We start from the raw sequence: 26,258 nt of genomic DNA, 5'->3' as shown, positions 1-26,258 counted from the left end.
TCCTTGTCTTTTGACTAGAAATAAAAGTAAACACTGTTTTCTTCCCAAAATGAAATGAAATTGAAAAAAGTAGAACATTTTTACTCAGGTATGTAACGTCAACACGATATATGAGGTCAACACTTTACATGCTGATGTGATGTGGTTACCCTAAGTTCTACCGACAGCCTTGTATCCTATGCAAAGAGTATTTTCAATTCCTCACTAGTGTGGCAGTATTTTACAAGCTTGAATTGTTGAAACTTAATAAGGATCGCTTTTGGTTGAGATCAAGTGAGTACCTGTGATAAAGGGAAAGTTTGATCTTATGGCATTAAAGTTGAACCTGGGTACATTTCAGAATCCCCTGCTTTGGTCAGCCAGGGCACTCTACATGTGTTTTGTGGTTGTACTGTTCACAGCACTTGATTAGGTTGGTAAGAAAACCAAATGCACCAGGACCCTTCAAGCTGCAGGTCAATACGGCTAGCCCTTTCACACGTGTTATTTTTTGTATTTGTTGTGCATGCATATTTTTTTATATGGTTTTGTGCTGAAAACAACACTGAAGACACAGTTTCTGGTGGGAAGGTGGGCTGTGCCTTCTGGCCACCACTCCTCCTTTTAGACTTTAGTGCGTCCTCTATAGTGGGCTCTAGAAAATCAGGCTCTCTCTTGACTTTGTTCAGCAAGAGATGGAAGAAGTTGCATATCCTCCATGGAGAGCCCCAGAAGATTGGGGACCTGGTTTCCATTGTGGCCCTACCATTTGGAGCACCTGTTCATCTTTCTTTGATCGGATAAGGGTATAATAATCTGCCAAAATATATTATAATCTACTTAATCGATTTATCAAAGAGAGAGTTCATAATGTCAGTGATTTGTGTCAGGTCACAGTTTATGATGACCTGAAACTAAGAACTAAAGTGAAAGATTGTATCTTGATGCTCAACATGCTGAGGCTTAGTGTAGCTAGACCACCAGATGCTGAAATATATATTCCATACTGGCATATATGCCTGTTTCACCTCCTGCATAGAATGCAGATATATGTATGCAGGGGCTAGGTTTCCTGTGCACACCATGGAAGGCTACAAAACCTTATTCTAGAACGCTGTTCAGTGTACACCAAAACCTCTCATTTATGTTATGTTTATATATTTGTTACCAACTTTATTAGGGTAAGAAGCGCAGACAGTTTTTGTTTTTTGTATACAGCGTACACCATGAACAGCTACAAAACCTTATTCGAGAACGCTATTTAGTGTACACCATTGACAGCTACAAAACCTTCAGTTTAATTTAGAATTTTTCCTTTTCAACTTATTTATGTAAATAATCAATTTCATTTTTAAATGACAATGTTCTTTTAATTGTCTTGATTAAGAGGGAACCATGTCATACCAATGAGTTTAGTTAGCCCACACAAACCTTAGCACAAAAACTGCTTAATGTGGTAGGTATGGATGCCACCTGCTGTATTGTACCTTTAGGCTTGTAAATGTAACTTCTGGCTTTAAATAATCAGATGCAATCAATAATATGCCCACCAATTTGTCTTAATGGAAAAAAAGATTTGATAACCATATTCCTAACATAGCAGACTTCATCATATTCTGTTCTGAATTGAAAACTGAACGTGCCCAGCTGGTGCTTTTCTCACTTGTACATCATGATTAAACGCCCTACTTGAATACAGGTGATTGATTTCAGAATACATTTACATCCTGAGAAATAATGGTTTTCTTAAGGCCCACTATTTGAACAATTTGAAGTCATTATCGTCAACCAGTCACTAAAATAGTGAGGGTCAGCTTATTACACAGGGAAGATATATCAATGACCCTTTAAATGCCAATGGGATGAGCGATGCATTGTTCACCACTCCTCATGTGAGTTAACTAGCAACACACATTTCTTTTCTATTTATGTGAATATATAGCCTGTTCTGAGTGTCATAGTAGCATGTAATGAATTAGTCTAATAAACAAGTGTTAAACCCTAGGAAATAACGCAGCTTATCTGTATAATGAGACAGTAGGTGCCTGTAATGTTACCTGATTCTGGTCAAGTATCCTCTTGTACAACTCAATCGGGTTATGTCAATCCGTGCATACAGGGAGAATCTGTAAATTCTATTTTATTTTGTAAGGCTGCTCACTCCTGCTGCTCACAGTGTGCTGAGACGCGCCTCCTTGTCTCCATGGCAACCCCCATACACACAACCGTCCCAACCCGAAACCTGTCTCCAGGTTACACTAAGTGCAACACACAGTACAAGCAGCAGGCGGCACAAGTCTGTCTAAAGGTACCACACCGACACTACTTGCAGAAGAGCTGTACGCTGCCTATGCAATTAACAGTACCAATTTCCATCGTTTCTTATATCAAATATACCTGTCTATGTTTTGACCATTATATATATATATATATATATATATATATATGTGAGCAAACCCCTCACATTTTTGTAAATATTTTATTATAGCACCTCCAAGATGACCACTGCCTTGCTAAAGAAGCTGAGGGTAAAGGTGATGGACTGGCCAAGCATGTCTCCAGACCTAAACCCTATTGAGCATCTGTGGGGCATCCTCAAACAGAAGGTGGGGGAGCGCAAGGTCTCTAACACCCACCAGCACTGTGATGTTGTCATGGAGGAGTGGAAAAGGACTCCAGTGGTAACCTGTGAAGCTCTGGTGAACTCCATGCCCAAGAGGGTTAAGGCAGTGCTGGAAAGTAACGGTGGCCACACTTAGGGGTATACTCACTTTTGTTGCCAAGGTTTAGACATTAATGGCTGTGTGTTGAGTTATTTTGAGGGGACAGCAAATTTACACTGCTATACAGGCTGTACACTCACTACTTTACATTGTAGCAGTGTCATTTCTTCAGTGTTGTCACATTTAAAGATATAAAATATTTACAAAAATGTAAGGGGTGTACTCACTTTTGTGAGATACTGTATATTTCATTTTATTTCTTACAGAATGGATTTATCCTAACATGCCCCTTACCATCAATGATGTTTATTAGTATACATTCCCCATACAATCATTAAATGCAAGGTTTCCTTTGTCAATGTCACTAGGCACTCTGAAGGCATTTCCTGCAGGAGTCCACAAATTCACCTCAGCCAATTTTTTTAATTTAAAAGAATGGTTCTTATCTGCCGTCACTTTCTATGTTTCTACTGGAGGAAGAATGATAGCCTCCAATCATTATTAATAGGGACCTGGAAAAAAATTACTTGGTGGGCCCCCGTACATATTTTGTGCATTTGTACATCGATACACACACACACTTGCCAGAGGAAGCACTCCCTGCTTACACTACTAAAGTTTGGTCATTCTCCAGGCATCTCATGCACAATCTTCCCTACTCCCTGGAGGATGTACAATTATTTTTGAAATTGGCAGGTGTAGGAAACAAAATCCCTTTTACCGGGAACAGCCATGAATAACTCTTCTGCACCAACTTGTATACAGATAATGAAGCAGTCTTGCAGGCATAGTCAATGAGATACTGTCATATGGAAAAAGGATGGATAGCTAATTTTCATAGTTCTGATTAGCATCTCCATCCCAAAGGAAAAACATAAGCATTCTGATTTATGTGCAGGCCTTTCTTATACACACACAATATAAAATCTTTATTAAAATAATAAAACATTCATATATTAAGATCAGACACCTTACAAACAAAAGTACAACATTCTAAACAAAAATATTATTTCTCCCACATTATGTCATCTTTCTTTAATGTCATCTGAATTTTTTGCACATTTTTCAGCAGTTGGAGTGTTGGTTTGCTTGTGGGAGTCACAGTACTTCTTGCTGGAGCCTTTAGCCTGGGGGTGCTCAGAGTGTCGCTGTTGACACGCTCTACTGCCGCAGGTGGCTGCATAGTAGCAGAACATCCTTTTACGGGTAGAGTAGGTTTCTTTTTATTAGCCTGGAAATATATGGAAAGAGACCCGTGTTACTAAAATTCCATGCTGCATTTTAAAATAAAAAAATAATTTAGTGGAAAGTCATATTTCATGATAAATACTCATGTGCAGAATTAAACAAAACATTTGGTTCTGTATTTGTACTTTATATGTCCTAGATATGCAATGACAAAAGCCTGGGTGGATGGTCTCAGGATTAAGAGTGATTGGTGAAAAAATAATTTCTTCATTTTCCATATTTCTGTTACTATGTGGAATTCTTTAACTAAACAAAGCAAACTATAGAATACTTTATGAAACAAGACCATTATTCCTACAGCTGGCCCCAGCTACAGAACTCTGAAAGAATGGGAGCTAGAGCAGAGCTGGCTCAAACTCTCTCACCACTGTGTTTTGGTCCTTGCATGTGGGCTTCCTTACATAGTAGCAAGGTTCGCTTCTGTAGTACAGCATGTACAACAGTAAAACATTCTCAAGCTCTTATTTGTTATCATGGCACTCACATGCTCCTGATGCCGTTTCAGCTTGAGTATTTGGTCACTTTTAGTTTCCATTTGCTTAACAAGACATTCCATTTCACGCTCTAGATCTTCACGTGCCTCATTGTCTTCGGTTTCATGTATCATCTTTAAAAGCTCCTGATGCTCCCTTAATCACAAAAATAAGGCATTCCATCTATCAGCACACATATTTACAGTCCAGCACTATTAACACGCAGTGCAATTAGTAGTCCACATAGGGGGTTATTTCCATGTTATATAATTAAATTCATCAGCGCATTCAAATGTTAATACTTGAAACTTAGATTCCTGATAAAACTCTGATTGAAATAAATGTTATTTTACAGAATTCCCCCCAAAAATCTTACCAGTCACAAATAATCTAAGGCCTAAAACAATATAACCATATACAATAATATTGATGAAATATATTACAAATATGTAAATGTAAGCAACACTAAAGGCACAGTATCAATTTATCTCATGGTGGTAGATCAGATCCATCAGGCGCTTCGTGACTTTTTTCTTGACACATAAAAAAGAAAGCAGGATGAAGACACAATTATGGTGATATTAACCCCTTAAGGACTAGGCTGTATTTTCTTTGTACCCTTTTGGACTGAGGCTGGTTTAACATTTCTGAGGTGCTTTAGCTGTAATTTACTTCTCTCTCATTTAATAAACCCACACAAGTTACATATCTGTATACAGAAAAAGAAGGGCTTTCTTTAGATATCGTTATTTTGATGGTATCATAATAATAAAAAAGAAAATTTTTTACTCACCGTAAATTCCTTTTTCCTTAATACAGTGGCAGTACGATTGGGGTATAGCCTCTTCATGAGGACAAGACGACGCTACGGATAAAAAAGGGTTAATAGAGAGGAACCCTCCCCCTTACCCATAAAACCAGGCTCACCCTGAACGCATCCAGTAAAAAACAAGAACACCAAAACTGCTTGCAAAAAATAATTTATTTAGGGAGGGAAATCCGTACTGCCACTGTATTAAGGAAAAAGGAATTTACGGTGAGTAAATAATTTCCATTTTTCCTGCCATACAGTGGCAGTACGATTGGGATGTACCAAGATCCCTGAAGAATGGGAGGGCAACAAAACTCCTAGGAAACAACCGCCTAGAGCACCTTACGCCCGAAATCCGCTGCAGAGGATGAGAAGACGTCTAGCCGGTAGTGACGAACTATTGAATGATGACCACAAATGGGCCTTCTCAGCCCATGAAGCAGACACAGCCCTGGTGGAGTGGGCCATGACAGGAGACAAAAGAGGAACGTCAGAGACTTGGTAGCCCATACGAATAGTTTTCGTGATCCATCTTGCCAGGGAAGCCTTTGAGGCAGCCTTCCCCGCTGAACGACCAGACCAACGAACAGTTGGTCAGTGGAACGGATGGCGGAAGTCCTAGAAATATACAACTCAAGGGCTTTCTTGACATCTAACATGTGCTATTTAGCTTCTTCCGGAGAGGAGGGAGACGGAAAAAATGATGGAAGAACTAAAGGCTGATTAATAGCGGATTTGGATAAAACTTTCGGAAGAAAGGAAGGCTGAAGGTGGAGCACAACTTTATCTTGATGGAAGATGGTAAACTTCTCAGAGGATGAAAGGGCTTGGCGGAAGTAATGGCCACCAAAAACACCGTCTTAAACGATAAGATCTTCAATGGAACTTTCTCCAAAGGTTCAAATGGAGGCGAGCAGAGAGAGTGAAGAACCACTGTAAGATCCCAAACTGGAAAGTGACCTCTCCTCGGAGGACGCTGAATGGTGATGGCCTTAAAAAACCGTCTGACTAGTAAATGAGAAGCTAGGTCTTCCAGAAAAAAATGACTAAGAGCCGAAATCTGACCTTATCCATCCTTTAAAAACAGTAAAATGGAGTTGACTGTAGGAGGAAAAACCGAAAAATCCCTTGAGGCATACCAGAGAAGGAACTTCTTCCAGATCTGAAAATAAATCCTTGAAGTAGATCCTCTAACAGATTTCAACAGCAAGTCAGAAAGATCATCCTCAACACCTTGACCACACAGAATCATCCTTGCAGTAGCCAGGCCGTCAACTTGAACATCTGGATATGCTCCAGATGCAGAGCCCAACACGTTAGACTTAGTTGTTTTAGGAGGGAGAACCAGCTGCGGTTTGGCCAGTATGGGATGATGGCTAAGACCCGGGCTCTGTCTGAACGGATCTTCTGGAGGACGCGGGGAATCAATGCGACTGGAGGAAAAAAATAACCCAGACGGAAATCCCACTTTGCGGACAGACCGTCCAGGAAGTCTGGTGAATCTTGCCTGTTGAGAGAGGCAAAAATTGGAACTTTCCTGTTTCTCCTGGACGCCGTCAGATCTATCTCTGGGAGGCCAAATCTTGACACCAGGGAGGCGAAGGTCCCCTTGGTTAGAGACCACTCTGCTTGTGACCATCTTAGCCTGCTGAGATCGTCCGCAACGGTATTGTCGCAGCCTCTTATGTGTGTAGCCGATATGTCTTCCAAATGAAGCTGGGCCCAACTCATCAACACAGAGCAAAGAATCTGAAGGCTCCTTACCCGTGTACCCCCTTGCCTGTTTATGTATGCGACTGTCGTAGCGTTGTCCGACTGTATCCTCACTGCACGACCCTCCAACAGTGTTTGGAAGGCTAAGAGGGCAAGAAGAACCGCTTTTAATTCTCGAAAATTGGATGAACGAAGCGAATCTTCTGGAGACCATACGCCTTGCCGGAAGTGAAAACTTAAATGGGCGCCCAATCCGATACCGGAAGCATCCGTGTTAAGTGTTACCCAATTGGGGGAACGAAAAGAAAGGCCTCTGGAAAGATGGGAAGACGTCCTCCACCAGGTAAGTTGGGATAAGACCTGACTCGCGATCGTAACATCTAGATCCAGGTCTTCCTCTCGTCTTGACCAATTCCGTAGAATATCCCATTGAAGGGGACGCAGTTGAGCTCTTGCCCACTTGACCGCCGGGATGGATGCTGTCAGTAGACCTAGGATGCTCATGGCTTTTCTGATAGAGCAAGTTGGGTGTAATTGAAGGGACCTGATCTCCTTTTTGATCTTCCTGATTTTTGTGGATGGTAGAAAAAATTGTTGAGACATCGAATCTACTCCTAAGCCGAGGAACTGGATCCTGGTGGAAGGGATGAGGTTGCACTTCTTTCGGTTGATAATCCAGCCGTGATCTTCCAGAAACTGCATCGTGGTGGTAAGGTCCACCCGGAGCATCCTTGAAGATTCGGCCTTGATGAGCCAGTCGTCGAGGTAGGGAACTATGTAAATCCCCCTTTCTCGCAGAGATGCCGCCAATGGACACAAAATCTTTGTGAAGATTCTTGGGGCTGAGGATAGACCGAACGGGAGTGCCTTGAATTGGAAATGATGAATGACTCCACTTCAGATTGCAAACCTGAGAAATCTTCTGGAAGACTGTGCAATTGGAACGTGAAGGTATGCGTCCTTCAGGTCCAAGGTTGCCGTGACGTCTCCTTTCTGAAGCAACCGGGCGACCGAAGAGATGTTCTCCATCCAGATGTAGCGATACGGGATGCAGCTATTCATTTTCTTTAGATCCAAAACGGGGCGAAAGGATCCGTCCGGTTTTGGGACTAGAAAGAGTCTGGAATACACTCCTTGGAAGTGTAGTGAAGCTTGAACCCTCTCTTTGACCCCTTTTGAAAGGAGAGATAGGCAAGCCGAATGAAGCGCTAAATTTTTCATCTGGGATGGGTATAATGAAATCAGGAACTGACTTCTGGGAAGTGACATGAAACTGATCTTGTATCCCTCTGAAATGATTTTCCGAATCCACTTGTTGCGCGTCGTCCGTTCCCAAACATGAGTGAACCGCTGCAGCCTTCCTCCTACTTTGTCAGAATTTTCTCTCTTTTCTTGTTTCTCCAAAGGAACTTCGAAAATTCTGTGATCTGTAAGACGTCTGGAAGAGCCTGGTGGTTTTAAATGGATACCGTCTATTCCATCTGGAACGTCTATCCTGAGGGAGAGCCCTCTTAGTCTCAGACATTTGCTTAATCAAGTCATCCAAAGGAGCTCCGAACAATTTATTCCTTTCAAAGGGTAAATCACAGAGGGATGCCTTAGAGGCTGTATCCGCCGCCCAGGATCTCAACCATAAAGCTCTGCGGGCCACCAAGGATAAGCCCATATTGCGAGCTGAAATCGTCACCATTTCCTGAGAGGAATCTTTAAGAAGACTGTTGGACAATCTCAAATTCTTTAGTAGTTGAGAAATTTCGGAATCTTGATCGGCCGGTAAGCACTCTTCCAAGGCTTGTATCCAATAGCTTTGAGCCCTAGAGACCGCTGCACTAACCACAGCAGCCTTGCATTGCGCACCTGATGCCTGGAATATACGCCTGCAGGAAGTCTCAACCCTTCTAATCATTGAGTCTTTAAGGCCGGAGACTCCTCCAATGGGAATGGTTGTTTTTTTCAACAGCTGAGCTATTTGGACATCAACCTTGGGGGGCTCATCCCAACGCTCTTCACTCTGGAGCCTGAATAGGTGCTTAAAATGTCTGGAGAGAAAAGCCCTCTTTCCCGGGTATTTCCATTCTCTTTCCATAAGTTGCTTCAGCTTGGGAAGAACAGGAAAGCCCTTGATTTTATTAACCTCTTCGTCCGATATAATACGAGTCACCTCCTTGGTGAATTTCCGAAGTTCTTGGGGAGGAAAAACGGCCTCATCCTCTGAACGAAGTAGTAGAGCCTGAGGACTGAGAGATTTCACCTGATGATAGCTGCGATATGGAAGATGACCGAGATCTTTTGCGTTTGCCGGAGGATTTACTCCAAACCTTGGACTGAACTTGAGCTGCAGAAACCTGAAAAGCCTCACACATATGTGTATATATATATACACACACACACATTATATATATATATAAATACACATATATATACAAAAAACAAATAATCTTCTGGAGGAAGAGAAAAATGAAGGCAAAGATAAATAATCCTACCTCCAAATCCTCTGAACCGTGTGGGGGGGGGCTGGTGACACGGTATCCTGTGCTGAACAATGCCCATGCAGACAGACAGGATGAATTCAAACCTTTTAAAGGTTTGAATTTGGCGCCCTCCAGAAGATCCGATACGCGCAGTAGCGTCATCGGATCTTCAGTGGAACACAACGCCACCCGGGCATGCGTTCCACTCACTGCGGATACTCCCACAGCCGGAAACACATAAAAGACTCTTTGTCCAAACCCCTCCGTAACGCCATCGCTACGGAGGGGACCTCGCTCTGCTCTCCACCCGGGGAGCAATCGGAGGAAGAAGACCCCCAGGCAGCAACCCGTGCGCCTCACCAGACCAGAAAATCTTGGGAGAAAACATCCCCCAGCCGTAGCCAACGTCCGTCCCTGAACGGGACAAGAAGAAAACTGGATGTGTTCAGGGTGAGCCTGGTTTTATGGTTTTAAGGGGGAGGGTTCCTCTCTATTAACCCTTTTTTATCCGTAGCGTCTTCTTGTCCACATGAAGAGGCTATACCCCAATCGTACTGCCACTGAATGGCAGGAAAAAAGTATGGTGAAAACTTTTTTTTTTGTTTTTATTTGAAAAATCTTTTACTCATCTATGAAAGCCAATGAAAATGCAATTTTTCCAAGTTATGGGGCAATAAGTACAAGTAGTGTTTTGCTATTTCAAAACCATTTTTTTTCAAATCTATTAATCATGTCCCTATGTTCTATTTGGGAAACGTTTGACCCGGTCAGTTCAATTCACCTCATCAAATCATATATTTTTGAAAACTAGACACCCCCAGATATATGGTGGTATTTTAACACTTTACATACACTAATTTCACTACCAGCCTGTGTGTCACTAATTTCTTTTGTGTTTTTTTCCCCACACATATTGTACTTCAGGTATGAATATATAGCTCCTGGTATATGTCACAGACAAACAAGACCCCAATATGTGTTCAGCAACAATAAGGCATTACAGCAACACCATTTAAGCGAAGAAAGTGACCTTAGATCCCTTTCTACGCTAATTTAATGCAGTGACATGCCTGAAATGCCATTGGTCATTAAGGGGTTAAAAGTTACAAGACTTTAATCAGTGCTTCACATGTAAACAAAGCCATGACTCACATATTGGAGGAAAGACGAACAATGCTTTGGTTTAAACATTTGTGTCATTAATTTCACCCGCTTTCTTTTTTGTTGAATCACCAAGTTTAATACTGGGAGGTGAAAAATACCATCTCGCTACATTAACTATGCTATACAACCAGCTAACCACAAATGAAAACTCACTGTTTAGTAAACAAACTCCTATTTAAGTTAACATTTGTATTATTGACTCCACCAGAAATCATTTCATAACCCTAAGCTTTTAAAGGATTTGGAAATAAGGATTGCCACAATTATACCATTAATGAATTGGCCAGCCTTTAAAATATACAGAATACTCACAAGCTCATTTGCCCCAGTTCATCTTGCAAAGCCAGCAGAATGTCAGTCAGACTGTCACCTGTGGAGAGAGCTGAAGGCCTGGTCATGGTGCGACCAGGAGGCAAACGTCTAAAACCCTTGTCCACTACAGTGCCCTTACGGTACTCCTGGTTGATTCGAGGATTATGATGTTTCATCATGTGCAAAACAGCTTGCACATTTGCACTCAGAGAATGACTGGAACTTGTAGACTATAAGAAGATGACATAGTTAAACAACACAGTCACATCACATGAATTCATTGAAAGAAAGGGGGGGAAAAGTGTTGACTGACCTTTCCAGCTACAAATGGGAGCTGTCCAGCCTTTGGGTAAACTTGTTTAACAGGATCCTTACTAAGAGCAGCTTTCGTCTTACAAAAGACAAAAAAATATGTTTTTAAAAATAAGAAACAAAAAACTCTAGTCTACTACTAATCTTGAAGTCAATATGTAATAGGTCTTGCTGCGTACAATATTTCATGGATGCATTACATGCAACGCCACATAGAATGAAGAATGCCTGTAATTGGTTGGTAATTGTGCAGCCTGCGGTGTATGTCACGTTTTCCCTCATAGCATTTTAATGAAAATCCATAAATACATCAAATCTAAACTTTGCATTCCCTAGGCAGGTAACTGACTTTACCAATACTAGTAAGAGTATTTAAGAGTAAATATATTTCAGGTTCACTTTTAGCTCTTGCAGGCTATAAAGATATAGATTATATATATATTGATATATCCTGGCCTAGGCAGGCTAGGGGGGTAGATCACCCTTTTGCGTGATCAGGCCCCCTTGGTGCTCTGCTCTTCGATGGGCCAGTTACAGGGGAGACTTCTGATCTCCCCAACCAGCCCATTTACCCCATTAAGGATGTACCAGGCCAGCATAGCCTCCACAGACTGCCACCTTGAAGACACAGAGCTCCAGGATATTATGTCATATCTTGGTGCCCTGTAGCAAAGATGGTGGCTGTGAGCAGCTGAGGGAGCTGCCCTGGGTCAGGCCTAGGGCAGAGTCAAGAGTAACTGCATCACTGTATATATACGCACATATACATACAAACACCATTTCATTTGAAGAAAAAAAGAAAGAACCAAGTAATTCATTGAAAATTACCTTCACTTGCTTCTTTTTTTTAATTTTTCTGGGAGGTATCTTTTGGGCTGAAGACAGTAAAATTCTGTTCACTTCTAATCCAGTTTGCAACTGAAAAAAAACAGCAATAAAGTTAATTCTATTTTATCACTTTAGTTCTTACAGATCTAAATGCAATGCCGGATTTACAAAGAATTGTAAAGTCGACCCATTCTAAAACAGCTGAGCCATTCAAAACATAGCTGTGGGTAGTGCTTCTTGAGTACATAATGATGTCAGTTATTGTATGATGTTTTTTCCAAATTAAAACTTAAAACTAGGGCTGCAACAACTAATCGATAAAATCAATACTGAAAATCGTTGTCAAATGCTCTGAAAAATACCCCTTTGTCTTATAATCCGACCTCAAAAAGAGGTCTGACTATAAGACTAAGATCCAGATCCCCCACAGCGCTGAAGGGGACCTGGATCCTCTTCTGCGGCAGCCAGTGCGATGCACGCAGACAACCTTCGCTGCTGCCCGGAGCTTCCGCCGGGGCTTCTATGATGGAGCGCCGGTGTGACATGACCTTTTGGTGTTCCGTCACAGAAGTCCAGAATCTGGGGGCATATTTGGGTGGGGGGTAGGCAAAAAAAAGGAAATAAAAACAAGAAACAATAGCTTACATGTGAATTCATATTTACCAGTAAAACTATTAGATTATGAAAACAATCGTTAGTTGCAGCTGTACTTAAAACACAAATCTTACTTCGGCTGCTTTATTTTGCAGTAGTTTCCTTTGCTGTTCCTCTACAGACAGTTGTTGCTCCAGCTGCTGAATTTTGCTCTAAAACAAAGATATGTTAACAATATAATACATATATATTTACTAACAATAATGTGTAATAAAAAACAATCTATCATGTATAATAACACTACAGTCACTTCATGGCTTTTGCACCTATTTAGTAGTACTGTAGAGTACTTGAAACTCGGTGTAAGGACCTAGTATTGGGCCATGAGACCCCTCTCACTCTACCCTCACTATGTAATTTCATTTAATATCGTAATTGCTGTTACAAGAGTGCTGAAGATATAATTGGTATCAAGGGTGATCATGCAGCGCGATCTGTGTGCATTATCTTCCACAGTATCACAACCGCCAGCTGTACCTAGGTCACATATGCTAGCTAAAAATAAAGACTGAGAAACATAGCTTTGTTTCTAGAACCTATCATTTAAAAGAGCACTGCTGCAAGCAGCACAGTTTTCTCTCTGCATTATGTTAGCCAAATTTGTAGCAAATACATAGGTATAGTAGCTTTGTATGTGAAGTTTTTATATAGATGTAGACTTCTAATATGCCAGAATATAGACCAACAACGCCCTGACTTCATTGCACCGTGTGCTCTACAATGATGTCACGTGTGGTTATTTAAGAGACAGACATCAGGTAAGGATATAATTATTCTACTACTACTACTAATATCATTAGCTACTGAGTTGCATAGCATGCGATACAGATTTAACTCTGCATCTTACTGGAAGCATAGAATTTGTACAAGGCACAAATGTAAACCAAATAAAAACTAGGAAAAGACCCAAATACTGGTGGCATGGCAAATATCCTGAAGAGAATGGTGAGGGTATTCTTTATTTTTTAAAATTTGCATCTAAAGCACATTTGAGTGAAGGTAGAACAAACATAAATATTTAGGAGGAAACAAGCTCATCAGTGACACAGCAATGGCCAGATGGCAGTAAGATGCCTCACCTCTGCACTTCTGTGAGTATGCGAGAGCCTTAGACATTCCTGTTGCAGAAGGTCGAGCTTGGACAGCTTTAAATGCACTTCCTTATGCTGTGTGTTTTCCTGCGGAGGCAATGTCTGCAATGAAAAAGTACAACTCGGCTTCAATGGTCTCGCAAACACTACTTTTTCACAAGCAGCAACACAAGGTACTTTGTACGTCAGATATGTGCAATAAATGTTCCCGTCTACTGATTCACCTCTTCTTTCCTGGCTACTAAAACAGCCTTGGAACACGCTTTGCAACAGGTGCAGAAACCAGGAAATACTGACCATAACCAACATGTGGGATACAATCTTAAAACCTCACATAATATGGATCAAACCAACATAGAAATAGCCTTCTTTTGATTGCTAAGTTTTTTTTGTGACAGGGTCCCTTTAATTCAGCAACTAAAGCTTAGAGCTTATTAAATCGGTTTTGAATTTTGCAATCAGCACTCCTAAATCCGACTCATGCGTCCCACGTTAGCCAGTGTATACAGTCGTGGGTGTTTGAGAAGTACTGTTGCCACAACAACCATTTGGAATATTTTCCAAGATAAATTTTGTTTTCTTACAGTGGGTCAAGTGGCTGACCCTTTTGTTAATCAATTTTTTTTTTTCTTTTTTTTTTTAATACTGGGAAGTAGAAGTTTCTATTTGTCTATTGAACAAATCAAGAATACTCAAAACTTTGTGGGGGAAAATTAAGAGAAGAGAGATTAAGATGTAATTTGGCTTATTACGTCTGACTATTCAGTACATCTATACTACTTTGTGTAAATTTTCCAAAACCAAAAGTGGAAAGGCTAAAACAGAGTATTCTTACCTTAAAGGGACAGTACCTCACCAAAGAATAAAATATACTGAAATGCTTTGTGGGCACTTTAATATGAATTCTTTAAAATGGGGGGTATGGAAAAAAATTCCCTTATCTAAGATAGAAACTGCAGCTCCCATTCTCCTACATGGTAGATGACGCTTGCCACCGACCATCAGTGACAGGAAAGCACTCCTACTGAAATCAATGGGCATGCGCACAGCAGGTCCTGTTAGACTAATACTGGAGCTGATTGGTGGTAACCAAGCCATAACGGAACAGATTTTCTGCAGGCAGATTGTGTGTGTGTGTGTGTGTGTGTGTGTGTGTGTGTGTGTGTGTGTGTGTGTGTGTGTGTGTGTGTGTGTGTGTGTGTGTGTGTGTGTGTGTGTGTGTGTGTGTGTGTGTGTGTGTGTGTGTGTGTGTGTGTGTGTGTGTGTGTGTGTGTGTGTGTGTGTCCACCCATTAAAGTTAAAGGGACCTCTCAGCTACCATATGCATTAAAGGTCATTTGATAGCTAGAGGGTCCCTTTAAATCCACTGAAAAGGAAAAAAAGTACGTACCTGTTCTATCGTTGCATGCTTTTCCATTTCAGCATTCTGAACCATTTTTCGCATGTAGTCCAGCTGCTTTTCTAATAACGAGCAACGCTCTTGCGTTGCTTGTAGCTTGGTATTTACATCTAATGCTTGAAGACAAAGAAAGACTGTTATTGAACGGTTAAATACAGCACTATCACCTCACGTAGAAAGTAATGTATTGCTGATTGCTGCATCTGGTCTAAATGGTTCAACCCCAAATAACCTTTCAAAATGTATATATTTTTTTTTAAATAGCCAGGCACAAAAACGCTAGGCAATGTATTATGGTGATGAACCGGTTCTGATAAGAGTTCTCACCGAACACTAAACTTGTCAGTATATGATGATCACGTTTTCTGTGGCTCAGGTACCATTAAACAACTGCCAAATATAAAGAAATCGGCTGTCTAAACTGTGTGGATTGTTATTAAGGTGCCTCTTACTTTGCAGTGCCCCTTGCAATGTGTTAATATTCCCAGTTAATGATGGTCTACCATTTTTCTGAAGTGACTCTTCATTATGAGAAGGGTCCTTGTTTTCCCTGGCAGAATCCAAAATCGTCTTGCGCTCAGCAGCCTCACTAGATAAGCTTTTTAAACGATCACGAGTTTGTGATTCCTCCATTTCAAGGCGGGAAATCTTCTCCTGAAGAGTCTTCAGTGCCTGAACAAGAGCTGTTTGGTAGAGATAAGGGAGGGTGAGCGTACTTAATTATTTTAAACTAGACTTTAGATTAAGAATTAAGGGGACAGCCAAGCCCATTATTTTCAGCGACTATTGGAGCAATGTTTTGTTTCTTTCAGTTAAATGCGCCATGTTTCACTTACAAATGCTGTTTGGTCAGAACCGTCAGATAGCACTTCTGCTCATGTGAGACTTCGCACACTCCCAAAGCACTTACCAATAGAATCTGGGTCCTGGATTTAACCAATTCATTTCTTATGACAAGTACTCATCAATCAAATAGCACAGTACCAATTACAGCTGCGTACCAAAAAAAGGAACAGCCAGGTATACCAAATTCAGTATGGTTTTGCCAATACATGGTGCCAATGTACAGTTTCAGCTCTCAAGTGGACCATAATTTAAGGTTAAGGACTGATCTTTTGAGAACACTTTTCTCTCTTTTGACTCATACTCACGTACATCCATAGAGCGTTGGATTACCTTTGCTGTTTGGTGCCTGGAGAATATCATAGGAATTTGAGGATGCTGTGCTCTGGGGTAGTAAGGATTTGGACTGCAGAAATTCTGTTCCATGAGTATTGTTAGGAGGCGGACTTAAGCTTCCCATTATGCTATCCTTCAATACAGAGTCCATCTGAATCTGCAACAAACGATACTGAAATAATAATAAACATAAATAGATATAAAACAAGTAAACTTTTATTTTAAAATTACAGAGAAACAGGATACTCTATTTTAAATTGTTTATAATTATTCAATATATATATATATATATATAGCGCCTTTCAAATGTGTTATGTTCTATCAATGCTGATATACAGTCCATTAATAAAGAAACCCCACCAAATACGTGAACCACACGCATGTATATATTTTTTCCCTATCGATTTATTTCTTCACTTGAGTTTTCTGTTTATTTTTAAAGGTGCCAAGTAGTTGACAAACTAAAGTCTGAATGGATCTAATTTTTTTTAGCCTCGTTATATAGAATCATCATCGTTGTAGCCTTAGCCTATTCCTCGCATTTTTTGTTTGCATGCTCTTGGCATATTTAATCCGCTGTGTCAGGGCTGGTATTAATATTTGAGGGGTCGAGTGTGAGATAACGTGTGGGGAGTCTTTCATGAAAACACTATATAACCAGATGCAGATACAAGCAGGACCTCTGATGAGGGATCACAACAACCTGCCACACACTACAGTCTTATGAAAATAAGCAGGTGTGTGAACTGCCATAACACAGCAGGGCCCTTTCACCCAACATACTTGCACCTTCTCGATCCTGAAGACTTTTCCAAGTCCAGTCACAGATTCTCCTACCTGTAATACATAACATGTATTACAGGAACTTTTATAAACTGCCCACTCTTCAATATTTAAAACATTGCAAAAACCAACGGGCTTATAATATCAATTCATATACAAATACTTGCAAAGCTGACAATCATCACTAAGAAGCCAAGTCTGGCCATATAAGTGTGCCCTGACCTGTAGGCTTTACATGATGGAGTTCCTGATACTGCACTTAGTACACAGCTTCAAAGTAAATGCAGAGTATGCAGACATGATGTTAGATGACATCACATGTGTGCATCTTTGCCTGACATGTTGGCATGTATGTAGTTGATATGGTTTACTCCTTCCAATATTATTGTGAGTATATAGTGGAGTGTGCCCTAGGCTGGAGTAGTAGTTAAACTTCCTAAGCAAGCTCTGGCCAGTGATTGGCAGTATGATCAGGTGAGCCGGTGAGGGCTTCAGTTATGTCTGGCTGCACGGGAAGAATTCTTCTAATGCTACTAATACTATTCCGTAACACCACCTCACGCAGTGATGCCGCAGAGGGGATTCACTTTGGCCGGGGAACTCACACACTTATCAACTTTCAAGGCTCCAACTGCCAGCACAGTTACCTGAAACCCCTGACAATCCTGCTGCAGACTTATCCGCCGCTTTTAAAACGCCGATGTTTGGACTTTTCCTGCTGGAACTCAGTCGCGCCGTTGCTGTTGTTTTGCGTCGCGGGGCTGTGACGTCACATAACGGCCGAGCGCGACATTCCCTGTCTCCAGGTTGCCATGACGCTAGTAGTTATTGGATACGTAATGCTCTCGGAGTTAGTGGGCTTTGTGAGGCAGAGGCTACCTAATAACAAGACATCTTAGTAGCTTTATAACTGTCGTTATCACATCACTGTAATAAGTCGTATTGGCGACAACATACAGAACTGTCCCATGTCATTTTTTGTGGTTGTCAGTACAGTCTTCCTACTATTTTTGAATATATCGTTTGATAGCTAATATTAATAACATCATCATGTCAGTGTAGAAATAAATAAAATGTATTGCTGAGTGTTGATACAAAATTAGCGTGCCCCTGGGCATACCCTGCCGCTGACCCAAGACTAGAGTGGTAGATCAGATGGTCAGTCCGGGCCTGGACAAGGTTCCATTACCATGCTCTGATAGCATGTCTTGAAAATGTGTGGTTGATGTCTAAAATATCTAAACATTATTTCACTGGGTAAAATCAATATTATTATTTATTGTTTTACATAGTGTCATCAAATTCCGTAGGGCAGTACAATGGTTAGACAGGACATACCAAGTCGTATATGACATAACAATTTGACTAACAGAGACAACAGATGAGGAGGGCCCTGCTCAAATCAGCCTACAATCTATATATATATATATATATATATATATATATATATATATATATATATAAAGCATGTCTAATGAACTGGGCCCTGAATTCACTCTTGATTTTCTGTGTTCTTAATTAAGAACAAAAAAAATGGGACTTAATGAGGAGCTGCAATGAGGATAATACAGTAAGGGAATTTAAACGTGTGGAATAGGCATAAAGCCACCCTAAATCTGAGAACAGACCAAGGACTGCTTAAAGTCCGAGACTCTACATCAGGAAATATGGGCTGAATGGGTCTTATTTAAAGTCGAATTCTATATTTTTGCATTTCTGTGCAAACTTTTTAAGGATCATCTGCGTCTTCAAACCTTGTGCCTCTTGAAGACTCTTTATTTTGTTTTGTGTGCCCACATTACAATTACAAAGTGGTCTGCATATTGATATTGACATTTGCCAGTTTTTTGGAGGCCTTGTTGCTAACTGCAGAGTAAGGATTTTAAGAGAATAACATAGATACATTCCATAGGGCAGACCACCACTTAAGTTAAACCACTGGTCGTCACATAGTTGGTCTCATTAAGTCTTTCAGTCATCCAGGGCTTCATCTTCAAGAGCACATCTTCCCCTGGGAGTTCACACTGTCTCTTCCTCAGAATCCTGAGGGGATAATGTACTGTTGAGCAGCACCCTGTTCCTTACTAATCCTTGGCAATTGAGTTCCCAGAGGTATCCTTTGTTCTTAATTTGCTCTGGTTAGTTATCTGAGCCTCCACCCTGTTTTGTCTCCCTCTGGTGGTTAGCCACTCACATTACTACTTTACCTTCCCAGATATCTGGAGACAGCTGGCCTTCTGGTTATGTTGTGGGCCCAGCAACTAGTCATCTGTGCGATACGATCCAAGAGTGACAGCAAAATTCTGCAAATAGGACAAGGTAAAGTACATTCGGGAAAAAAAATAACTACAATTTGTAATGAGAGCCCAATGGCCCCATATGACCCCGAACAGCTTGTCTGTGCCATCTTTGTCTCCAACAGCTTGTCAATACCCTGTGCAATCTTTGCCACGAAAAAAGATAGGTAGGAAAGAAAATCATGGAGGTGTGTGGGGGAAAAGGTCATCTGGGGGCCAGACCACTTGTTCTGTAAGGGGACCCAACATTTCTGAGGGTGGCCCTGCCTTAACACTGTAACTCACACATTCTCTTAATGTCTTCCTACCTTCTTTGACTGCTGAGTGCTTCCGCAGTCTCCTGTCTCCTTTCCCGCAGCTCCGCTTCTTCTCTTGCTTTTGTTGTTCTTTTTTCGTCCGCTTCTCCTCTTGTCTTCTTTCTTCTGTATTCTTCTGCTTCTGCATGAACCTGGCCTCCCAGAAAGAATGGGGGAACACGGGAGAGGCTGTCCCCATGGCCTTTTGTGGAAGTGCAACAGGAGGCCAGGGTCATGGAGAAGCAGAAGAAGACAGAAAAACAAGACACAGGGAGAAGCGGACAAAAAAAAAGAAGACAGAAACGGGATGCAAGAATAATGCAGATAGATTTGCGGAGAAAGAAAGGTGAAGAAACTTTTCTCTTTCTCCACAAATCTATCCTAAAAGAACATGCCTTGGAATGGCAAATTACCACCCCTGTCCCATGACCCCCTGAAACCCATTTGTTGCACATGCAAAAAATGAAAGGGCCACAAAACACATGTAAATAAAAAGTTAATTGTACATTGGTTATATATATATATATATATATAAAATACTCATATCCATATTGATAATCTATCTCTATATGTATAAATAAATACAGTTCTGCAGTATTTACACTAGCATGTGCTCTAAAATTGTCAACAGGTGCCTAAAAACTATCAAAGCTACATTAGTCAGGCTTTACCTAATTTCCATACCTTTGTTTTATTTTCTTAGTTCACCATGGAGTTACTTTTAGTCAGCACATAACCTGTTCTATTTAGATGATATTATTATTATTATTGTTACAGAATGTGTATGTGCAAATGTAATTTTGTACCTGTTTTGCAAATCAAGGAAGACATTTGGTTAACAAAGCACAGTGTATGTACATGAAGGGTGGTAACACAGCATCAATGTCAGGACAAACAGCTACACCTCCTAACTGAGAGGTGGCTGAGACCCAGGGCACACTGCTACTGCATGAAGTGACAGTAGACCAGCTCACGTTCTGGGCCATGAGCCTGCCCCTGTGTGAGGAGTAGACAGCCTGTTGGTGTTGAAAGGATCTGAAAGAAGGAGGAGGGTGATTTCAATATATACAAGTATTTAAATATGTACTGTAAAGAGAGGACTGGCAAGACTCAAGGGAATAAAGCTAAGAATGGGATATATTAAATTAACTTGTTGAATGAAATAGGAGCACAATTCAGAGTAGTGCATCCTGCTGGCATTGAGCAGGGGTAAAGTGTGCCTGCCAGACACTATAAAAAGACACTGAAAGGAACAGGTTGTGCTGCAAGTTGTTTATCAGCGGGGAACTACAACTATGGAAAAAGGTGGAATCTTTTGGAAAAGTATCCCTAGATGGGAGATCTCGGGTAGCTGCTTTATTTAGTTTCCTAGAAGTGGATTATAAAGTTAATGGGAAGAGCAGCATCCTGAAGGAAGAAAGAAAAAAGAAACAAAGCAGAATAATCTCCATAAACAGCCTGGGTATGATGTGACTGATCATTGTTGCATTATGACACCTGATTATTTTCAGGGCCGCCATCAGAAATTTTAGAGCCCCTTACAGAACAAGTGTTCTGGGCCCCCCTCCCCAGATGACCCCCCCACATACTATCAGGATTTTCTCTTCTACTGATTTTTTGGCACAAGCAGTCTGTTTAGTTGATGAACTGGTGACAAAGATGGCGCAGACAAGCTAAGTGACATTGACAAACTGGTGACAATGTTGGCATCTTGGCAAACTGTTTAGGAGCAAATATGGCACAGGCAAGCTGTCTGGAGGCAATGATGGAATAGATAACACAGCACAAGCTGTTTGGGGGCAATTGTGGCACGGTCAAATGGTTTTGGGTCAAAGATGGCACATACAAGCTGATTGGGATGCAAAATGGCACAGGCAGAAATTAAGGTGGCACTGACAAGCTGTTTGGGGGGAGAGATGGCACAAATTGTAATAAATAGTTTTCAAAACTCTACCCTAACTGCAGGTTTTTACACACTTGCTGCTGCTCATGTCTGCTTATGTCTGTGGTACCCCCATGATGGTGGACCTAGTGCCAAACTATTTGTGTGCCAGTTTGCTTCAATGATGCCTGAGTATATAATATGTATTACTTCCCATTTAAAGAAAGTTGAGGACTGAAGCAGGTTGGCATAGTGATATGAATTGGGTTTTTTTTTTACTGATACATTTTAATAATACCTGAACATGGAGCTACCTTAAAAGGAGTATAAGTGCTTACAAATTGAAAAATTAAAAAAAGAGCATACCTTTTGGTTTACCAAGTCTAGCTGAAAGTATGATCCACATATGACTACATTATATTTATAAATTTACCAAGACAATGTACTCAAATATGTTCTGTAGTCAGCTTATTATCATCACTGCTTGTTCTTGTGTGCTTGTAGTGAGCATAGCTACTAGAGTATATTCATACTGTCCCTCCCTATTGTGCAATACTGACTAATATACATATCCACCTACGGCAAATCCCTCCTTACTTCTGGTCATCATCCAAATTACAGCCACATAATTATAGCATTCTGGATCATGCGATCACAGCCATCATTTGATGGAAACTTTCTGGAGTTATGGGGAAAAGTACTACCTGTTTTAATCTTACCTTTGTTTGTATATAGCCTCTAATTTGGGGCCTGTAATATATATGTCAGATTTGGCATTCGGAGGCATTTGTGATCATTTATGCCTTGCAGTTATTTGATACAAGAGACAGGCTGGCACTTGAAGTAATATTCAGGATCACACCTCTCTGAGTATGGATATTATAATAATTAGAAGGTTTTCCAAGTGATTGGGTTACTGGCTCAAAATATTATCGTTGGTGTTAATCTTAATTACTTGTTGGCTGAGAGCAGCGAAGTAGGTGGTACGGAGTGTTTTAAGTGTTGCCATATCTACCACTGCATTACTTCACGGGTCTGCCATTGCCTCTTAGTGTAAAGTGTAGGTGAAACTAGTGGCACGTCTGCTGCTTTGAGTAACACAGAGCATTTGTACAAGCGAAAGGCAGAATATTGTAAACACATGGAAGGGCAGGGCTCCCACCACCCCGGTGGATACAAAATGTTCTGCATTTCACAAAACAGTCTTATGTTACATAGCCTGGTGGAGTTTGTTTACAGCTGTGACTGAAACACAACCCCAAGCTTTTCCTAGAAAAGTAAATCAAACGAGCTTCGAAAGCGGTTGCCTTGAAATTACACCTTCAGCAAAGACCACAAATTATTCTGGAGGTTGGGATCCGGCCAAAATTGTGTGGATAACCACAGCCACTGATATTTCTCGAGATGTACATTTTTCCTGGGAACCTACTGATCCATTCATTCCACTCACATTCATAAGCAACAGGATTAAAAGCGATAATAGGTTATATTGAATTTGTTTTTTCTTTATTTACAATATCATTAAGTAATACGATGATGAAAGGGTGCAGTCGATATTTATTTTTTTTGCAAAGCTGGCATGCACTAACCTACAATGTTGTTCGATTTTTTTCAGAGATTAAAGAGACACTCTAGGCAAAATATGCGCTTTTATGCACATAATAGGCGAGTGTAACCTTCAGATTATGATTTGTGTCCTCTTTGACTCCGCAGAATCCCCTCTTATGCATTTGCCTCTCCTCACGCATGCTCCTAAGCTTATATTACACTATATTTATTTATATAGCACCAGCAGATTCAGGTGCTGTTGCAATAGGGGACAATGATAATACAATTATCAAAGACAATTTAAAATTACATTAATACACATTAAAACATGCTGATACAGAAGGAAAAGAGTGCCCTGTTCTTCCAGTAGATACAACAAACTCATCTGCTTGCCAAGAACACATGCACGCAATACTCGCCGCAACCCAGCTCTAGCACTGACCTGAACAAGTGTTCTAGGGGGTCTAATGAGACCCCCTGCATGCATGCACATTAAGCGCTCCCATTGCTTCCAGTGAGAACGCTTAACCTGCCACTAATTGGCTACTTTAACCCCTTCAATCCCCTATAGACGTACCGGGACGTCCAAAAAACGCCCACTAAGAAACCTCTATGGACGTACTGGTACGCCTAGCCCTTCGTGCAACGTCAGGGACACATCCCTGCCGGTGCACGGGAGACCAGGCTGTTTGACAGCCTGGACTCCCCCCTGGCAGCAGAAGCCAGCGTCGCCCCAAACGAAACATAGGTCTACTAAAGCAAAATGTGAAAATTTCACGTTTGGAATCTATAACGCGCATGGTCCCGTTTGTGCCCTGTAATGTCCAGAAAACCACAAAAAAACTAGGCACGTGGGGTATTTCCGTAATCTGGAGAGGCGGCTGAACAATTAAGGATAGATTTCTCTGCCGTAACACATACCCTGTACAAAAAATCCTAAAAATACTACAAAATACTAAGACACGTTGGTGAAAAAAATGCAGGAACTATTTTCTGTGGCCACCTTTGACAGTGATTGGTGGCCAAATACCTGCATGTAGAGTGCCCAAATACCCCTGATAGGATAACCTGGATTGTCTGCTTTACAGAAATATATACCTTTGTGGGTGTTTTTGTTTTATTTGTTTAAAATTAGAGTTGCAGTCCCATCATACCTAATGTAAAAATTTAACGGCTTTGTATAAAGTAATGTACACCTTATAGTATGTTGCCTATATGTGCTGGGAAAATATGGAAAATCTATATAAATTAGGTATTTCTGAAATCAGGACACCTGAATTGATAAATGTGGATGGAATTTTTTGTCTCTTTACCTAATTTTGTGAGGATTCAGAGGGAAAATGTAAAAAAACTTTTTACTAAATTTCTAATTCTAAATTTTCAGCTAATCATCCAACTATGGTATCAAAAGAAAGCTCTATCTCTCCTTGAAAAAACAATATATAGTTTATGTGGGTACACTATTCACAGGAAAAGAGAATCATCGCTGAACAGACATAGCGCAAAAATTGCAAAATTCCTCCGGGCTTTGAGGTACCAAAAACCCTTGGGATTGAAGGGGTTAAGCAGCCTCAATCAGTTGGTCACTTTATACATCCTACATGCTGATGTGGTGGAGGGCTTTAATTGTGCTGTTCACAAGTGGACGTGCTGTGGAATGTCTATGTGTCCCTCTAAAAAATGGCTAATATGGTAACCCTACCTTAGGTTCTCATTCACCATCCACAAATAGGAACTCCAGGCTAGATTTATACACCGGACACCACAAGACACATTAGCCATGGGAGCCCATGCCAAAACTACAAACAAAAATGATAAACTACCTGTCTTCTGCAGTGCCTTGTAACCCAATGTGTATTGACTTGGTGAGTAAAATGTAGTAATTTGAATGTGGTGAATGCTGTCTCAAACTGCTGAACTGAATGTTATTTTAAGGAGAAAATGTACAGACGACCATTCTGGTAATCATTTTCACGATTGCACCAATGTTACACTAGATTGCTGAACAGGATAATTCACAGAGGAAATAGGCTAAGATACAGCTTTGCAGGATATTTCACACGGAGTATGGGAGACCTACAGATTTATTATGAAAGAATAGTAATGCTAACTTTTTTTTTAAGTGAATCATACGGGCAAAAAAGCAAAGCCACTAATCCCACTTGGGTAATCTTAATGAGTGGTTTCTCTTCATAACTCTGTCACCATATTTTGCCATGTTATGAAAACATTATTGTGGAAGCGAGAACGGAATGTTATCACCCCATTGTGCTATGATAAAGAAAAGCCAGTGAGCTTGGAAGCCACAATTTAAATTGTTTAGATACATGCCAACAGGAGATTGCTTTCCGAAGGCTAATTGCATTTCACCAGATGATATATCTGAAAACTTATCAAACTTGGCAGTTTATGAGCAGTAGCACTATCGGTGTATAGTCCAGGTACTGTCAACAGGATTTGTTTCCACTCATATCCAGGCGATGTCTGAACACCATACAATGCATTGTATTTGTCACTGCTTCTCTTTTTGACATTATACTTAGAACTCATTCAGCAATACCATCCTGGATAATGAAGCTATTTATATAAACCGGATAATAAAAGTCGTAAGCTGTAATTATGTTGCCATCCCTACTTGCTATTCCATTAGGTTTTTTTTTTAGTTAAGCGTAAAAAAAACCCCTTCTTTTTCTATTTTGGCTCTATAAAAGGTATCGACTTTGAGATAATGGACCAATACCCTAAGTTTTTATGTTCTTAATAAACACAAGAGGGCAAACTTGCCATGAAGTCAGTGTTGATTTTACTCAGTGATTCACCCTCCTTCTCTCACATATCTGAACAACAGCAGATGTTGTCCTATCTTATCTTTGCTTATACGCAGTAGAACTTTTCCTGTTTAGCAATAATTCCAAGCCTGATACCTGTGTTGATGTCCACTATTCTAGAACTTAACTTTACCACCTGACATTTTTTTCGTGAGCAAACACAGACTGGTGACATCATTTTCTGAACCACGTACAACAAGAAAATGACACACATTAACCACATTGGTTAATGTGTGTCTACAATACTGGATTACCTACCTTACTGGG

General features: G+C 40.6%; 1 protein-coding gene across 1 annotated transcript; it reads right to left on the bottom strand.

The window, feature by feature from the left end:
• Positions 1-3,708: 3,708 nt before the first annotated feature.
• Positions 3,709-22,624, bottom strand: LOC149284612 (centrosomal protein cep57l1-like). Its single transcript, XM_089496463.1, has 12 exons — positions 22,571-22,624; positions 17,141-17,194; positions 16,355-16,529; positions 15,682-15,861; positions 15,170-15,288; positions 13,768-13,881; positions 12,763-12,840; positions 12,035-12,124; positions 11,208-11,285; positions 10,895-11,124; positions 4,435-4,579; positions 3,709-3,933 (listed from the first exon to the last, which is right to left on the bottom strand). Exons 1-12 carry the CDS (start codon positions 22,622-22,624, stop codon positions 3,709-3,711), a joined length of 1,542 nt encoding a protein of 513 aa, XP_089352589.1.
• Positions 22,625-26,258: the final 3,634 nt, after the last annotated feature.

The sequence above is a fragment of the Sceloporus occidentalis genome, unplaced genomic scaffold (genome assembly GCF_023333645.1).
Source record: "Sceloporus occidentalis isolate IW3139 unplaced genomic scaffold, rSceOcc1.0.p SCAF_90, whole genome shotgun sequence".
NCBI lineage: Eukaryota > Metazoa > Chordata > Lepidosauria > Squamata > Phrynosomatidae > Sceloporus > Sceloporus occidentalis.
Note: the sequence above shows the minus strand (reverse complement) of the source record. Positions and strands in the feature narration are given on the sequence as shown.